Genomic DNA, 13,503 nt, shown 5'->3' with positions numbered 1-13,503 from the left:
TGCACATGAGAAAATGAACACCATGAAGACCCCGAAGGCTGAAGATGTCAGACGGGGGATTTCTGTCATCTGGGAGATCTTGCAGTGTCCAATATGGTGAGTGTGACAGCAGAATAACGTTAGCCATCTGTAGAAGATTTCTGTATTGTGTAAGGTGTTTTGATGTTTCATATACTTTTGGTGGTAGTTTACTGTTTAGTATGCAGGCTGTTTCTACTTTATGTTGAAATCAATTGTTGTCTGATGAGCAACAGGAAGTAGGCAATTATGATCCTGTTCTTCTGCTCTATGCTCTCTGTTCCATGTAGTTTGGAATTGATGAGCACACCTGTGTCTACTAAGTGTGACCACCAGTTTTGCAAGTAAGTAAGCTTTCACTTTCTTTGCTGTGGTCCTTTACTGCTGGTTCATTATGTAGTGTAGCTGGATGTTTGTACGGGATTTTAACGTTTATTTTCAATGACAGTGTTACGCATTGACATCTCCCACTAACCTGGCATTGTTTTTACGTTGTACAATCACTCACAGTTGTTGCTCTCTCCATGAATTAGGTTTTGCATAATAAAGCTTTTGGACAGCAGTAGGAGAAAGGAGGCCAACTGTCCTGTTTGTAAGATAAAGATCACAAAAAGGTATGCCGTATTGATTGTAGAGGAATAACAACCTCCCCTCCTGAATTGCATTCATTATGAGAGTAAATGTGTCAGAGATATGCTTTCAAATGAAAATTGTACTATGCTGTACTTCTCAAAAGAACACAATGTTTTGAATTATTCTGCCATAATGAATCAGACTCTGGGTGTAAGCCTGTTTTCTTGTAACTAGTGACTACGTGTGATTTACAGTTGGGTCAATTGTGTTATTTGACCCTGTTGTCTGTGTGCAGGAGTTTGCAGGAGAGCCCTGGGTTCCAGAAATTGGCCGAGGGATTGCAGAATATGGTCCAGGCCTATGAACATGACACCTGCACAAACTGTGAGCCACATCGTTTAGCTTCTATCTCCAAAACATGGTACTATACTATAAGTAATGTTTGAGATGTGGTAGAATTTTGATAATGATGACTTAGTTTGACTGTAACATTTTTTTCAGACTTCACTGGAATGTCCCAGATGAGGAGACATAGGTAAGAACAGTAGCACCGAAAACAATTATAGCGCTAGTTTCAATAAAGACGTGGTACATTTACTTACAAGAAGTATTTTTATTAACTTACACAATAGAGAAAAGTACCTCTTGAAGGTCCTACTGGCAGCCAGTAAAAAGGCTATCACTAGGAAATGGCTACAAAAAGACCCTCCCACAGTGACACAATGGATAGACTTTGTAGAAGAAATACACCACATGGAGCGTATGACCTTTGCTTTAAGAACTCAACAGGAGAGAGGTCAGGAATACTGGGAAAAATGGGTTTTGTACTTGGAAAAGGTCTACCGGTAATTCAAAGATGCCAATGTAACTAATATGATGATGAAGGTATGACGTGCACTGTAACTGCCAGATCTTTTTTGTTATTTTATTTTACTTTATTTGTACTTTCTTTGTGTTCCTACAATAAAAACAAAGTATATAAAAAATAAAAAAAGTATTTTTATATCTGTTGTCACTCCTGAATATTTTTCAAATGAATTAGTATTTCATTCAACATTTCCTTCCATCTTTCTTTTCCTTTCTCTTCTAAACAGTGTCACAGAGACTGTGCAGAAGAAAAACGGCCATGATGTCTCATCTGATGACGTGTGGGCCACTGACCGTGCTGATGACGAGGATCATGAGTTTCCAATGTCCTGCTCGTCAACTATAGCAGGTGAGAGATTTAATTTGGGTATGGTGTGTTGTCAATTTTCCTGTAACTATTCCGTAATAGCATTATTGATGGACAGCTGTATTAGTAGATTAATAAGAATAAGTCATTCTAAATAATAGTGTATATTTCATTCATTGAAATTACTGAAAGTCTTAGAATGTGTCTTTTTAAAAGCATGCTTTTCACATGATTATTTGAGCATATGATTATTATTTGTCTTGTGTTAGTCACCCCCATGCCTCTCTCTTCAGCCAAGGATGGCTTTGCAAAGCTCATGGGTCTTGAAGATTCTTGCCCTGTCATTTCGGACGAGGGGTTTGATAGCGGCCTAGGTGACATACCTCCAGCCATTGAAAAGGATACCGATGACTCTAAAGCTACCTCCACCACAGAAAAACAGAAGCCAGCATTAGAGGCAGAAATACCTGTGGTTGTTGAAAGAGCTCCTTCACGACCCCAAAAGCTAGGAAAAAAGATAACCACTCATCCTCAAGATCCACCATGCCTCCCTGAAAAAGTCATAGACCAACCTGTCAGACGATCTTCGAGGAATAACAAAAGAAAGTCCTTGACTGAAATGATTGACCAGAATCAGAAGAAAAGTCTAGAGAAAGTCTCTGAGTGGCTCATGAATAATTCCTCAACAGAAGAAAACTCTGAGAAGGAGAAAATCACAGAGGGCTCTTATGACTCAGTTTCTTTGGCAGGAAGTTGTTCCCCCGCCTCACCCTTAGAGGATAACCTCAGAAATAAGGACGAGAGTCCAAAGAGAGAAGAGCGTGGCAAATGTCTTGAGGAGCTGGTATTTGGGGCTGTTTACAAACGGGATCGAAGAGGGAACCGCAGTTTTTCACCACAGAACAGAGCAATCACAGACCCTCCACCACCCTGTCCAGCTGAGGAACTCCCAATCCTGAAGAAGATTGCCAAAAGGAGGATGAGTAATAAACTGACACCTGCTGACTTTGTCAAGAGACCAAGATCTGAGGAGAATGAAGACAGTGTTATGGATGACCGACCAGAGATGACAGAACCACAAGAGGATTCTCCCAATGAACACCCAAGAGATACTGAAGAAGATAAGTTGATTGACCTGACTGGGGAGCTGAACTCTAATAGCTCTGACAAGCAAGGTGAAGAGCTTGATGAGTTGCCAGAAGGTGACAACAAAGAGAATGAAGATGTAGAGGACAGTCCTGTGTTTGATGTGCCACTAAGGGAATCTGGGAGGAAGCCAAATAAAAAGATGCACGGTAGGTGGCAGGACGTTGACGGGGATTTACAAGGGAAAGTAAAGTCGGAGAATAACGAGCAAAAAAAGCCTGCCAAGAAAAAAGGGGAAAACATCAAGGTGGAGAAGAGCAAGGCAGCCAAGTCCTTAGTCCTTGTGGGTGTCGGAGAGGGTGGAATTGACCCTAAGATACCTAAGAGCAGACCGTCAGGCCAGACTGAGGTTCAGATTGAGAGTTACCCTAGCAGTGAGGATCCAGGAAGCCCGATCATGAGGAGAACCAGGAGGAGTCGGAGGCTTCAGCTCTTCACAGAGGAAGTACAAGGGAGTAACAAGAAGATCAGCACTGCAACATCCACAAAGGTTGACGTTCTTGATTCAGACTGCAACAAGATGCAGCAATCAGAGGAGGCGAAAGCTGACACTGACAGGGATAATGTGGCTTGTTTGCAGAACCAAAATACAGAAAAGGCTGTAAGGAAAAACGGATGTGTTTTAGATGAAGAAATGGGAGGTATTGAGAACTTGGACTCTAGCGAGAAAAGATTGTGTAAAATGATTGAGTCACAGAAAGTGAACCCAGTTGAGGAGTCTATTGTTGAAGTCCCAAGTACAGGAAGTCCTTGTCACGCTGATGTTGCTTGTTCAGTGACTATGGTACCAAGTTCAATTAGTACTCCTGAGGCAAGTGTCTCATGTGCCGTGCCTGAGAGTGTAAACCAAAGTAATCCGGTTATCAAACCATTAGATGTACCACAAGAGACGTCAGCCAGCCAGGCCAAATGTATTGATCTGGAGGAGGATGACCGGAATGACAGTGAGCTGGACACTGAGCAACTGCTGAAGAGCTTCAAAGCCACCAAAAGGAAGTCTTTCCACCTTGGTAGTCCAAATATCAAGAGGAGTTCCTTCTGGTCCAACAAGGAAAATACAACTCTTACAAAGACTCAAGAGAACAAACATGTCGGCACAGATATGGAAGCAGGAAATGGGCAGGGATTTTCAAGGACAACGGAGTGTCCCACAGTCCAACAGGAATCTGAGAAAAGGACAGTATTTGAAAATTCTTGCTCTAGTCATTTGAGCCCACCTTCAAGTTCCCTCAACAATATTTCACAAGAAAAAGCGCAGAGGAATCGTAAAAGGCTCAGAAAGTCCATTCTTACCAGACCACCTCAGGATTTAGTGGAGTCTTCGAACCCTGATACCAGTGGGAAGACCCAGAAACAGATTCTGGCCAGGCTTTCTGGCAACAGCTCAAAAAGTGCCCTCAGTCCCAACAAAGTCACAAAAAGCCAAATGGAATCTCCCCTCCAAGCTGTGGGTTCTGGTCTGCTCTTTCCAGCTTTTGGCGCCTCTAAGGAAAATCTACCAGATCCGACACCTGTAGCTTCAAAGCAACTTAGAGTCCCTAAAAGTCAGCAGCCATACAAAGTGGAGGGCAGCATGAGGAAAAGTCCAACAGTTCTGGAGAGTAGCCACAGTGTTGGATCAGACACTGCAGTGGAGCCAAACAAAACGTGGCCAGAGAACATGACTGGAAACATGGCCAATACAGAGTCCTCCTTGACTCCAGATGACCTCCTTCCAATTATCCAATCAGTAGTTATCCAAGTGGCAGAGAGGACTAAAGGAAGTGGTGTGGTCAGCTTGCACTCTCCCATCAAGAGCACCCTAAAGCGGAGGAAGGCTCAGAGACTGGAGTCTTCCTCGGAGTCCGACTGCAGTGGGGAGGAAGAGGAACTGCCTTCCCTTGCGCAAATTTTCAGACCTTCGGCTTGTCCACCAACCGCTGAGGAGGAGGAGGAATCAGTCACATTGCTCAAAGACCATGCGAGGGAACAAGGAAGCTACAGGGAGGCTGGTGATGGTACCTGTGCTGCAGCTGAAGATGGGCAGCGAGCGAGCAGTCCTCCCATGTGCCCCAGTCCTGAATGGGTCACCACCAGCCAGGCATCTGTGGACCTGTTTGGAACACCAGAAGAAGGTGAGTAAATTTTAGGCCTTATTATATTAATCTTATTACCTGTGATTGAACTGAGACTGAAACATGAAATGCGTAAATGCATTTTCAAATGTTTCTGATCTTTCAGGGGAAGGAATGGCAGGTGACACTGGCCTGACACAGGAATCATCACAATTTTCAAGCGAGTGCATTGCCACTCAGGTAAGGATATTTATACTCTGCCCTGTTATTTCATATATTACTAGACGGTAGACATTACGAACCAAGTTATAACTTACTTTGATGTATTTTTTAATAAAAGGAAACCCTAGTGTGTAAATCTCACACGGGGTAGTGATGTTGATTTTTTGTTGTTGATTTTTTAAAATATATCTAAATCTCAGCTAAGCATAAATGTTTTCTCTGCATTTTTGCCAATATTTTCCAGCTAATTTAATACTCAATACGTGTCACACCCATCTTTGGTACACATGTAGCTATAATTTTCAAATGTAAATATGGCCCTCTATATCACAAGCAGTAGTAGTTTGCAGTATTGGATGCTTTGTGCTGCATTGGCACGCCATGACCAATAGATGGCAGACATTGCATTTATTTATTTTTCTTCACCAAGCTTGTCAGTGATTGGAAGACCGACTACATGGACGCGTAAAGAATGTCCCCCTCAGCATCTTTCTAAATTGCATTTCATTTCAGTTTGAGGAAATGCGGCCGAGGAGATGATTCTCGTTTTCTGCCCCATCCGTCTTCATGCACTCCTACTTTGTCTGCTGTATTTGATTGGGAGTTTGGTTTATGTGGTTTTAGGCAGCGGAGAGGAGTTTATTCACAGCTGTACAGCCAGTTGAGGATTGGGTCTCTCTGACAAGCGTGTGTCTGTGTCTACGAGCGTCCAATGCACGCTTGCCTGTGCGCATGTGTTTGGCGATTTTTAACCGCTGACTACCTACAGTATATGTTACTCCGATTAGAAAATAATCTCATACATCCCATCTCTTGGCCTCCATAGAGGATTTACTCACCAGTCGTCATTCTGGGTCTGTATGGTTCTGGCTCAATGCTCAGTCATGGCCAGTGAGTAATGAGCTTAGCCAAAGCCCTGACACATCTAGGGGGCATGGCTGCAAGCCTTTTGGGGCTGAGTGTCTTCCATATCTGCCCTGAACCGTTGAACCCTAGGTCTTCCCCTCAGACAAATGACTACACCCCAACTTACTCTCTCTCTGTTTCTTTATCTCCATCTCTCTTTGTGTGTGTGTGTGTGTGTGTGTGTGTGTGTGTGTGTGTGTGTGTGTGTGTACTCTCCCAAAAAAAAATTCACCTCTTGGTCTGTCTCTTTCTGTCTTCCCCCTCTCCATCCTTCTGTCTCTTTACCTCTTTTTGATGAAGTGTTCAGTGCTTCAAGCAAGTTTCCGCTGCCAACTCCAGTAATGCTGCATGGCAGAAAATCCATCTTTAATGTTTGGTTCTGCCACCACCAGTCGAATGACATGCCTAGCGCCATCCTCTCCTAGTTGATGGACGTTTTCTATTATCAGCGGTTTACCCGTATCAGCGTAAAGGCGACCCATGCGTTAGAACTTTCACACACACACACACACACTTCTGTATATTTTGTGTATGTGGACACCCCTTCAAATGAGTAGATTTGGTTATTTCAGCCACACCCGTTGCTGACCAGTGTATAAAATCAAGCACACAGCCATGCAATCTTCATAGACAAACATTGGCAGTAGAATGGCCCATACTGACGAGCTCAGTGACTTTCAATGTGGCACCGTCATACGATGCCACCTTTCCAACAAGTCATTTCGTCAAATTTCTGCCTTGCTAGAGCTGCCCCGGTCAACTGTAAGTGCTGTTATTGTGAAGTGGCAATGTCTAGGAGCAACAACGGCTCAGCCACAAAGTGGTAGGCCATACAAGCTCACAGACGAGTGCTAGCACGTAAAAGTCGTCTTTCCTCGGTTGCAACACTCACTACAGAGTTCCAAACTGCCTCTGGAAGCAACGTCAGCACAATAACCCTTCGTCGGGAGCTTCATGAAATGGGTTTCCATGGCCGAGCAGCTGCACACAAGCCTAACATCACCACGCACACTGCCAAGCGTCGGCTGGAGTGGTGTAAAGTTCATCGCCATTGGACTCTGGAGCAGTGGAAACGCGTTCTCTGGAGTGATCAATCACGCTTTACCATCTGGCAGTCTGACGGACTAATCTGGGTTTGGCAGATGCCAGGAGAACGCTACCTGCCCGAATGCATAGTGCCAACTGTAAAGTTTGGTGGAGGAGGAATAATGCTTTGGGGCTGTTTTTTATGGTTCGGGCTAGGCCCCTTAGTTCCAGTGAAGGGACGTCTTAATGCTACAGCATACAATGACATTCTAGATGATTCTGTGCTTCCAACTATGTGGCACGCCCCTTTCTTGTTTCAGCATGACAATGCCCTCATGCACAAAACAAGGACCATACAGAAATGGTTTGTCGAGCTCGGTGTGGAAGAACTTGACTGAGCTGCACAGAGCCTGGACCTCAACCCCATCGAACACCTTTGGGATGAATTGGAATGCCGACCGCGAGCCAGGCCTAATCGCCCAACATCAGTGCCCGACCTCACTAATACTCTTGTGGCTGAATGGAAGCAAGTCCCTACAGCAATATTCCAAAATCTAGTGGAAAGCCTTCCAGAAGAGTGGAGACTGTTATAGCAGCACAGGGGGACCAACTCCATATTAATGCCCATGATTTTGGAATGAGATGTTTAACGAGCAGGTGTCCACATACTTTTTGTCATGTAGTGTACGTACACAAATACACACTAAGCAGGCGCTCCACCAATTTTACCAGACATTGTCTCCCTTTCAATTGCGGTATATATTTTTCCTCATTCTGCCTCGCTCATCTATAGTTATGTATCTCGCTCTCCCTTTCTCTCTTTCAGCAAAAGGTTGCGATGCAGGAGGAGCTGCGGAGGCTGGAGAGAATGATGGCGTTGGTGTCTGAAGCGCTCCAGGAGAAGGAGGAGGAGGAGCCCACTGGGGCCAAAGTCAACCCCGGGGCCTCATATCCCCCAGCGTTGCTTCAACCAGACAGGTCCACAGGTACAGAACTGGGCTTTGTTCAGGAGGGTGCAACATAACCGACCGATCAGATAGAAATGTATTGTACAGAAGAGGAAATTGTCTGTCGTGTAGAATAGGAGATGGTTTCAGTTCAGTATACCTTTTTAAGAAATACGAGCAGGGGACTGGTTGACAGTATTGTTTGAAAGCTGTCTACTTTCAAATGGCAGCTGACCTGAATTTGTTGGTTTTGTTTGTTTAGTCTCCTCAGGCCTTGATCTCCAGGCGACCCTGCCGTGTGGCCAGGGCACCAGGAAGAGGTCTGCCAGCAGGTGAGCAAAGCCAGAGGTTAACGAGGCACCACACATTAACAACAGACTTTATGAAATTATGACTTATTCAACGCTTCACTACACAATCACTTTGATAAGCCGGTGCTGTTGGTTAGGTTTTGCTTACTACTTCATCAAATATGTGGGAGTTATTGAAAAATATAAATGTTATCGCAAAGTAGCACAAATTAAGTCTGTGCAATTAGAAGAATCATAATTTGGGCGTTTTTAATTGAACTCAGTGCAACAGAAAACAGGGTCGTCCCCCACCGAGTTTAGAATGTAGGAAATCGCACTTAGATGATAAGTATACTTTTTATTCACAGCATGAGATGGGAGCACTATTATTGCCAGCTGCTTACTTATGAGCCATCACCACAACAGCAAGTCATCTGAATCTGCGACTTATTGAGGCGCGACTGATGGAGGGGGGTGGGTGTCGTTGGCTGCAACCTTCGGGCAGTATACGCTCATTTCAACCAGAGTGGGGCCCTATATCAGCTTCAGAGCCATTTTCAGGGCATGAATTTCATCCTCAACATACCAATATTTTTAAGTGTCTGCCATGTAATTGCTTTTTCCCTCAACCCGTGACTGAGGGGAAAGTCCAAGAAAGTTAGCTCGTGTTAGCTAGTATCTTTGTTTTAGCTAGCTCAGCGTCTGCCTGGTGCAGTTTTTTGGATAGAGGGTGATGCATCTCGGAGGACAGGCGGATAATCTCCCTAATGAAGCCGGAATCTGCTTATGCTGCGGAGAATCAAAAAGTAATTAGCGGCTGCATCTTATTTGTCATTTGGAGCACTTAGAGGGAAACTTGGGTTGCCACGGTAATTTATCTCTCCCGCTTGACTGCATCTCCCTATCTCTCCCTCCTTACTCATCTCCAGGGTTCTAAGTGCTGTCCTCTGGGGGAGGGAGAGAGCAGGGCCAGCTCCAGGCATAAGCAACATAAGCAGTCGCTTAGGGCCCCCGGCCGCTAGGGGGCCCCAGACTCAATTAAAGCATTTTTTTTCGGGAACTCAGTCAGGGTCTCAACTTACTGTTGAGAGTTAGAATAGAAGAATACACAAGGTGCAACTTCAAACTTTGGTTTTGTATCAGCAGTTTTTCTCTTATGACAGTCACTCAATTAGCCATGTCAGCTAGCAATTTTTAGATTTCTAAGTTAGTCTAGCCAGCTATTTTAACTTGCAGTAATCATGGCCACATCCTGACCGGGCATGTGCCCAGGGGCCCTGACCTCCAGGGGGCTCCCATTGATTTTGTCACTCTAACTCCGATATCATTAACTTGGCATAAGTCTTGGCAAAATGTGTAGAATTGCAGGAAATGAGCTTTAAAACTGCAAACATTTCTCTCCACCCAATGGCAAAATGGGTAGAATTGCAGGACATTTGTTATAAAATTGCTAACCTTCTTTCCGCCCCTGGCAAAATTTGTAGAATTGCATAAATCTTGCTTTAAAACGGCAACATTTCCTCTACTCCCCATGGCAAAATGTGTAGAATTGCAGCAAATTTATTTTAGATCGTACAAGAGGGGGGCCACTAAAATGTTTTGCCCGAAGATTGGGGGCCTCCCCAACCAACCAAATCTCATTTCACCTCACCAAAAGGCTAGGGTCGGCCCTGAAAGAGGGATGAGGGGGAAAAAGAGGAGAGACTGGGATCATATGAGACAAGTTTTGCTGGCCTCTATTTTACTGTGCATGTCTGGAGACATTGGTGAAATTGTAAGGAATGGGTTGCAATGACGTCTTTTACCTGGGACTATCATCTAGCCACTGGTCATTTAAATACAGGAGTTCTGTCAAGTTGCTGCATTACCTTATCCTAATCAAAATGTCCCTGAGTAAGTTTCTATTGCATATTTTTTGATTCACCAAATCGCAATTGAATCTTGCTTCACTAGGTTATATTCCATTTTTAAGCACAAGGGTTAAGCTTTTAGTCATAACTGTCAACCACAATTTTATTAATTAAATGTATATCTGTCAATGTCTCTTTCTTGTGGTTCTTTGCCGTGGCTGCTCTTTCCCAAAAACTTTCCACATAGTCTGATGTTCTCTCTTCTTCTCCCCTAGGGAAGGTCCCCAAAACATTGGGGGAAATGCAGCCTCACCGTCCCCTGGTCTTGGAGACTGTGAGGGCCTTGGGCCCACCCCCACCACGCCCTGCCGCACCAAACATGAGGGGCCTGGAGGGACTGGGGGTAAGTCCACGGATCCAGTGGCTACTACAATGGCATTAGACTAATAAGACCAAAAATAATTTTGTGGAAGGTCTGAGGTCCTTCCCAAATTTTTCTCCAATGCGTTTTGAGAAGGAGGCGAGAAAATACAGAGTCAAAAGCCATAGTAGTATAGAGAATACCCATCTCTGTCTTAATCTGAGAGTGTTTGTGTGTTGCCATGAACTTGCATCAAATCAAAGTTTATTTGTCGCGTACAGTTTTGCAGGTTTTATCGCAGGTGCAGCGAAATGCTTATGTTTAGGGATGCACGATATATTGGTGACCGTATCAAGTTTAACGCCGATGTGCAAAACCAATGTCAAAGCTGACGTGCATACCTATATAACGTGTTAAGTGTTATTTGACACGCCAAATAGTGTGTTATTTGACACGCAAGACCCAAACGGCGTTCCATAGAAATCCTGGTTGAGAATGAACAAATGAACAACGAAACAGCAAGTAAGTGAAAGAAATTGGTTTTGATTATGTTTTACTGGTAATGGGGACATACGTAAATGCCAAAAAAATAACTTTTTGGTCAGTGTAACCTTTATTTAACTAGGCAAGTCAGTTAAGAATAAATTCTTATTTACAATGACGGCCTACCCCGGCCAAACCCGTACGACGCTGGGCCAATTGTGCGCCGCCCTATGGGACTCCCAATCACGGCCAGATGTGCTACAGCCTGGATTTGAACCAGGGACTGTAGTGATGCCTCTTGCACTGAGATGCAGTGCCTTAGACTGCTGTGTTCGTATAGGTGTTAACTATTTAACTGTACTAGAATGCTTAAAAGGCTGCTAAAATTAGAAATATGGGGTATCAGTATAGTTTTGTTTTTTTTGCAAGGAAAATATCAGATATTGGTATCGGACAAAAATGTCATGTCGGTGCATCACTAGTGGACATTTTGAAGTGGGGACAACAGACTGGGATAGGGAGAGATTGACTATGTCCCATAAACACACCAGCCAGCTGGTCTGCACATGCTCTGATGACGCGATTTGGGATGCCTTCTGGGCTGGCAGCCTTGCGAGGGTTAACGCACTTGAACTCCTTACTCACGTCGACCATGGAGATCGGGAGCACATAGTCCTTGTGAGTAGCGGGAGCCCACGTTGGCGGCTAGGTGTTGTTTTTCCTGGAAGCGGGCGAAGTAGGTGTTTAGCTTGTCCGGGAGCGAGGCGACGGTGTCCGTGACATGGCTGGCTTTCCCTTTATAATCCGTGATTGTCTGGAGTCCCTGCCACATGCGTCTTGTGTCTGAGCCGTTGAATTGCAACTCTACTTTGTCCCTGTACCGTCGTTGCCTTACGGAGGTCATAGCTAGTCTGTTTTGTACACATCCATAGTAGTATTACATGTTTGATAGTTCACGGTTTCGATTGATTAGTGTTATTTTGTAGTATATGAATGTATTTGCGTGTCTACGTCAGCAGGGCGGCTTGGCAGACAGTCAGGACGGGTCCTAAGGAGCAGCATGAGAGCGAGGCCCAACCAGGGGTCGTCAGTGGTCAGAGTGCACAGCGGGACCAATGCTCCCTCAGCTGGGCTGGAGGTCCAGGATACCCCGGGGGCCATCCAGCCTGCCAACACACACCCATCAACACACACTCCACTGCGGGAACCCGCTGGGGTCAAGTTGGTGCTGGTAGCATCAGGACTCAGTGCACCTGAACAGGTAAATGTTTCTGTGACACATCCTAGTACGTCAATTCACACGTTCCAGGTGTTTTAAATGTGTGATAATACTTGATGTCATTAGGTTTTAATATAACCTTAATCTACCATATAAGATACTGGTTGTACTTCTGTGGCACTTGAGTCTCGAGTTTGCTTACTGATGACAGATTTTTCCACTTTCTCTCCAGTCAATGGTGAACAAGTTTGCCAAGAGGATGGGAGGCAGTGTGTGTTCACAAGTGACATCCGAGACCACCCATGTCATCATGAACACAGGTTAGTGTGGAGTAACCTTTCGCTACAGAAAATTAAACAAGTATTTATTTTTGGACTAATTCCGGTAGGTCCAGACTGCGAATTTCACGGCAGCATGGCCTTTGATGCCCCTTGTGTGTCCATTATTCCCCCCACCAAAAAGCCATGCCTTGTGGCCGTTGTGCCCTTCGGCTGAATATAATTATAATAATTCCCTTCCCCCGGCTACCAATCGCGGTGCTCTGAAGCACCTCTCACTCACATGGCTTTCTCAGATCTCAATTCTTATTAGCCAATGCCGGTCACGTGATCAGCTCCTTCTCACAGCCCTCACAGCTCCGAAGTACAAGTGAAGACCGACACATCGGGAATGCAACGGCGTACATCCTTCTTATGGAATTCCGAGGCACACTTTGAAGATGATAGAAGAACTGTCCACATTTATCTCTCCTCAGCCAACAAGATGAGAAACGAACCGCAAAATCACTGGCCTATGTCAATCTACTGTTCCCCCATTGCTCAGCTTGTGCGAGAAATAAATATTTATCTCGAGGCGGCTTGAAATTAAGGGCATCTAGTCGTCCCGGAGACAATAGAAAAAATATGTCTTGCACAGTTCAAAACCGATTCTGGGACAGTTGTGGGACGGTAGATCCCAAATTCATGCAACCACTGTAAATCAAAAATAAACGTAAAAAAGCAATGAGGCTGATGCAACAGATCAGAACGTTTAGCTTAAAATGTTGATAATCTTATTTCTTCACATTATAACCGCAGAAATACGCTCACGGCAGTAATAATGACCTCAACATTTCAATGGTCGGTTTTTGGCTAGACTACTTTGAAACAAGATTAGATAGACATGCTTTATAAAATGACAAACAATTAAGTTTATGGTTAAAGTGTTTCAAAATGCTGATTGCCTCAACTCCGAT

At 44.5% G+C, this 13,503-nt stretch overlaps 1 protein-coding gene across 1 annotated transcript in view; it reads left to right on the top strand.

The window, feature by feature from the left end:
* Positions 1–13,503, top strand: part of LOC120046291 (breast cancer type 1 susceptibility protein homolog) — a 41,798-nt gene continuing 28,295 nt past the window's right edge. The window contains exons 1-13 of the mRNA XM_038991379.1: positions 1–96; positions 309–362; positions 552–632; positions 887–975; positions 1,093–1,126; positions 1,686–1,807; positions 2,059–5,025; positions 5,132–5,205; positions 7,946–8,105; positions 8,329–8,398; positions 10,482–10,609; positions 12,067–12,311; positions 12,502–12,589. Of these exons, the coding sequence (XP_038847307.1) occupies positions 14–96; positions 309–362; positions 552–632; positions 887–975; positions 1,093–1,126; positions 1,686–1,807; positions 2,059–5,025; positions 5,132–5,205; positions 7,946–8,105; positions 8,329–8,398; positions 10,482–10,609; positions 12,067–12,311; positions 12,502–12,589 (4,195 nt within the window). The 5' untranslated portion in view covers positions 1–13. The remainder of the gene's footprint in view (positions 97–308; positions 363–551; positions 633–886; positions 976–1,092; positions 1,127–1,685; positions 1,808–2,058; positions 5,026–5,131; positions 5,206–7,945; positions 8,106–8,328; positions 8,399–10,481; positions 10,610–12,066; positions 12,312–12,501; positions 12,590–13,503) is intronic.

This window comes from Salvelinus namaycush, chromosome 4 (genome assembly GCF_016432855.1).
Source record: "Salvelinus namaycush isolate Seneca chromosome 4, SaNama_1.0, whole genome shotgun sequence".
Classification (NCBI taxonomy): Eukaryota; Metazoa; Chordata; class Actinopteri; order Salmoniformes; family Salmonidae; genus Salvelinus; species Salvelinus namaycush.
Note: the sequence above shows the minus strand (reverse complement) of the source record. Positions and strands in the feature narration are given on the sequence as shown.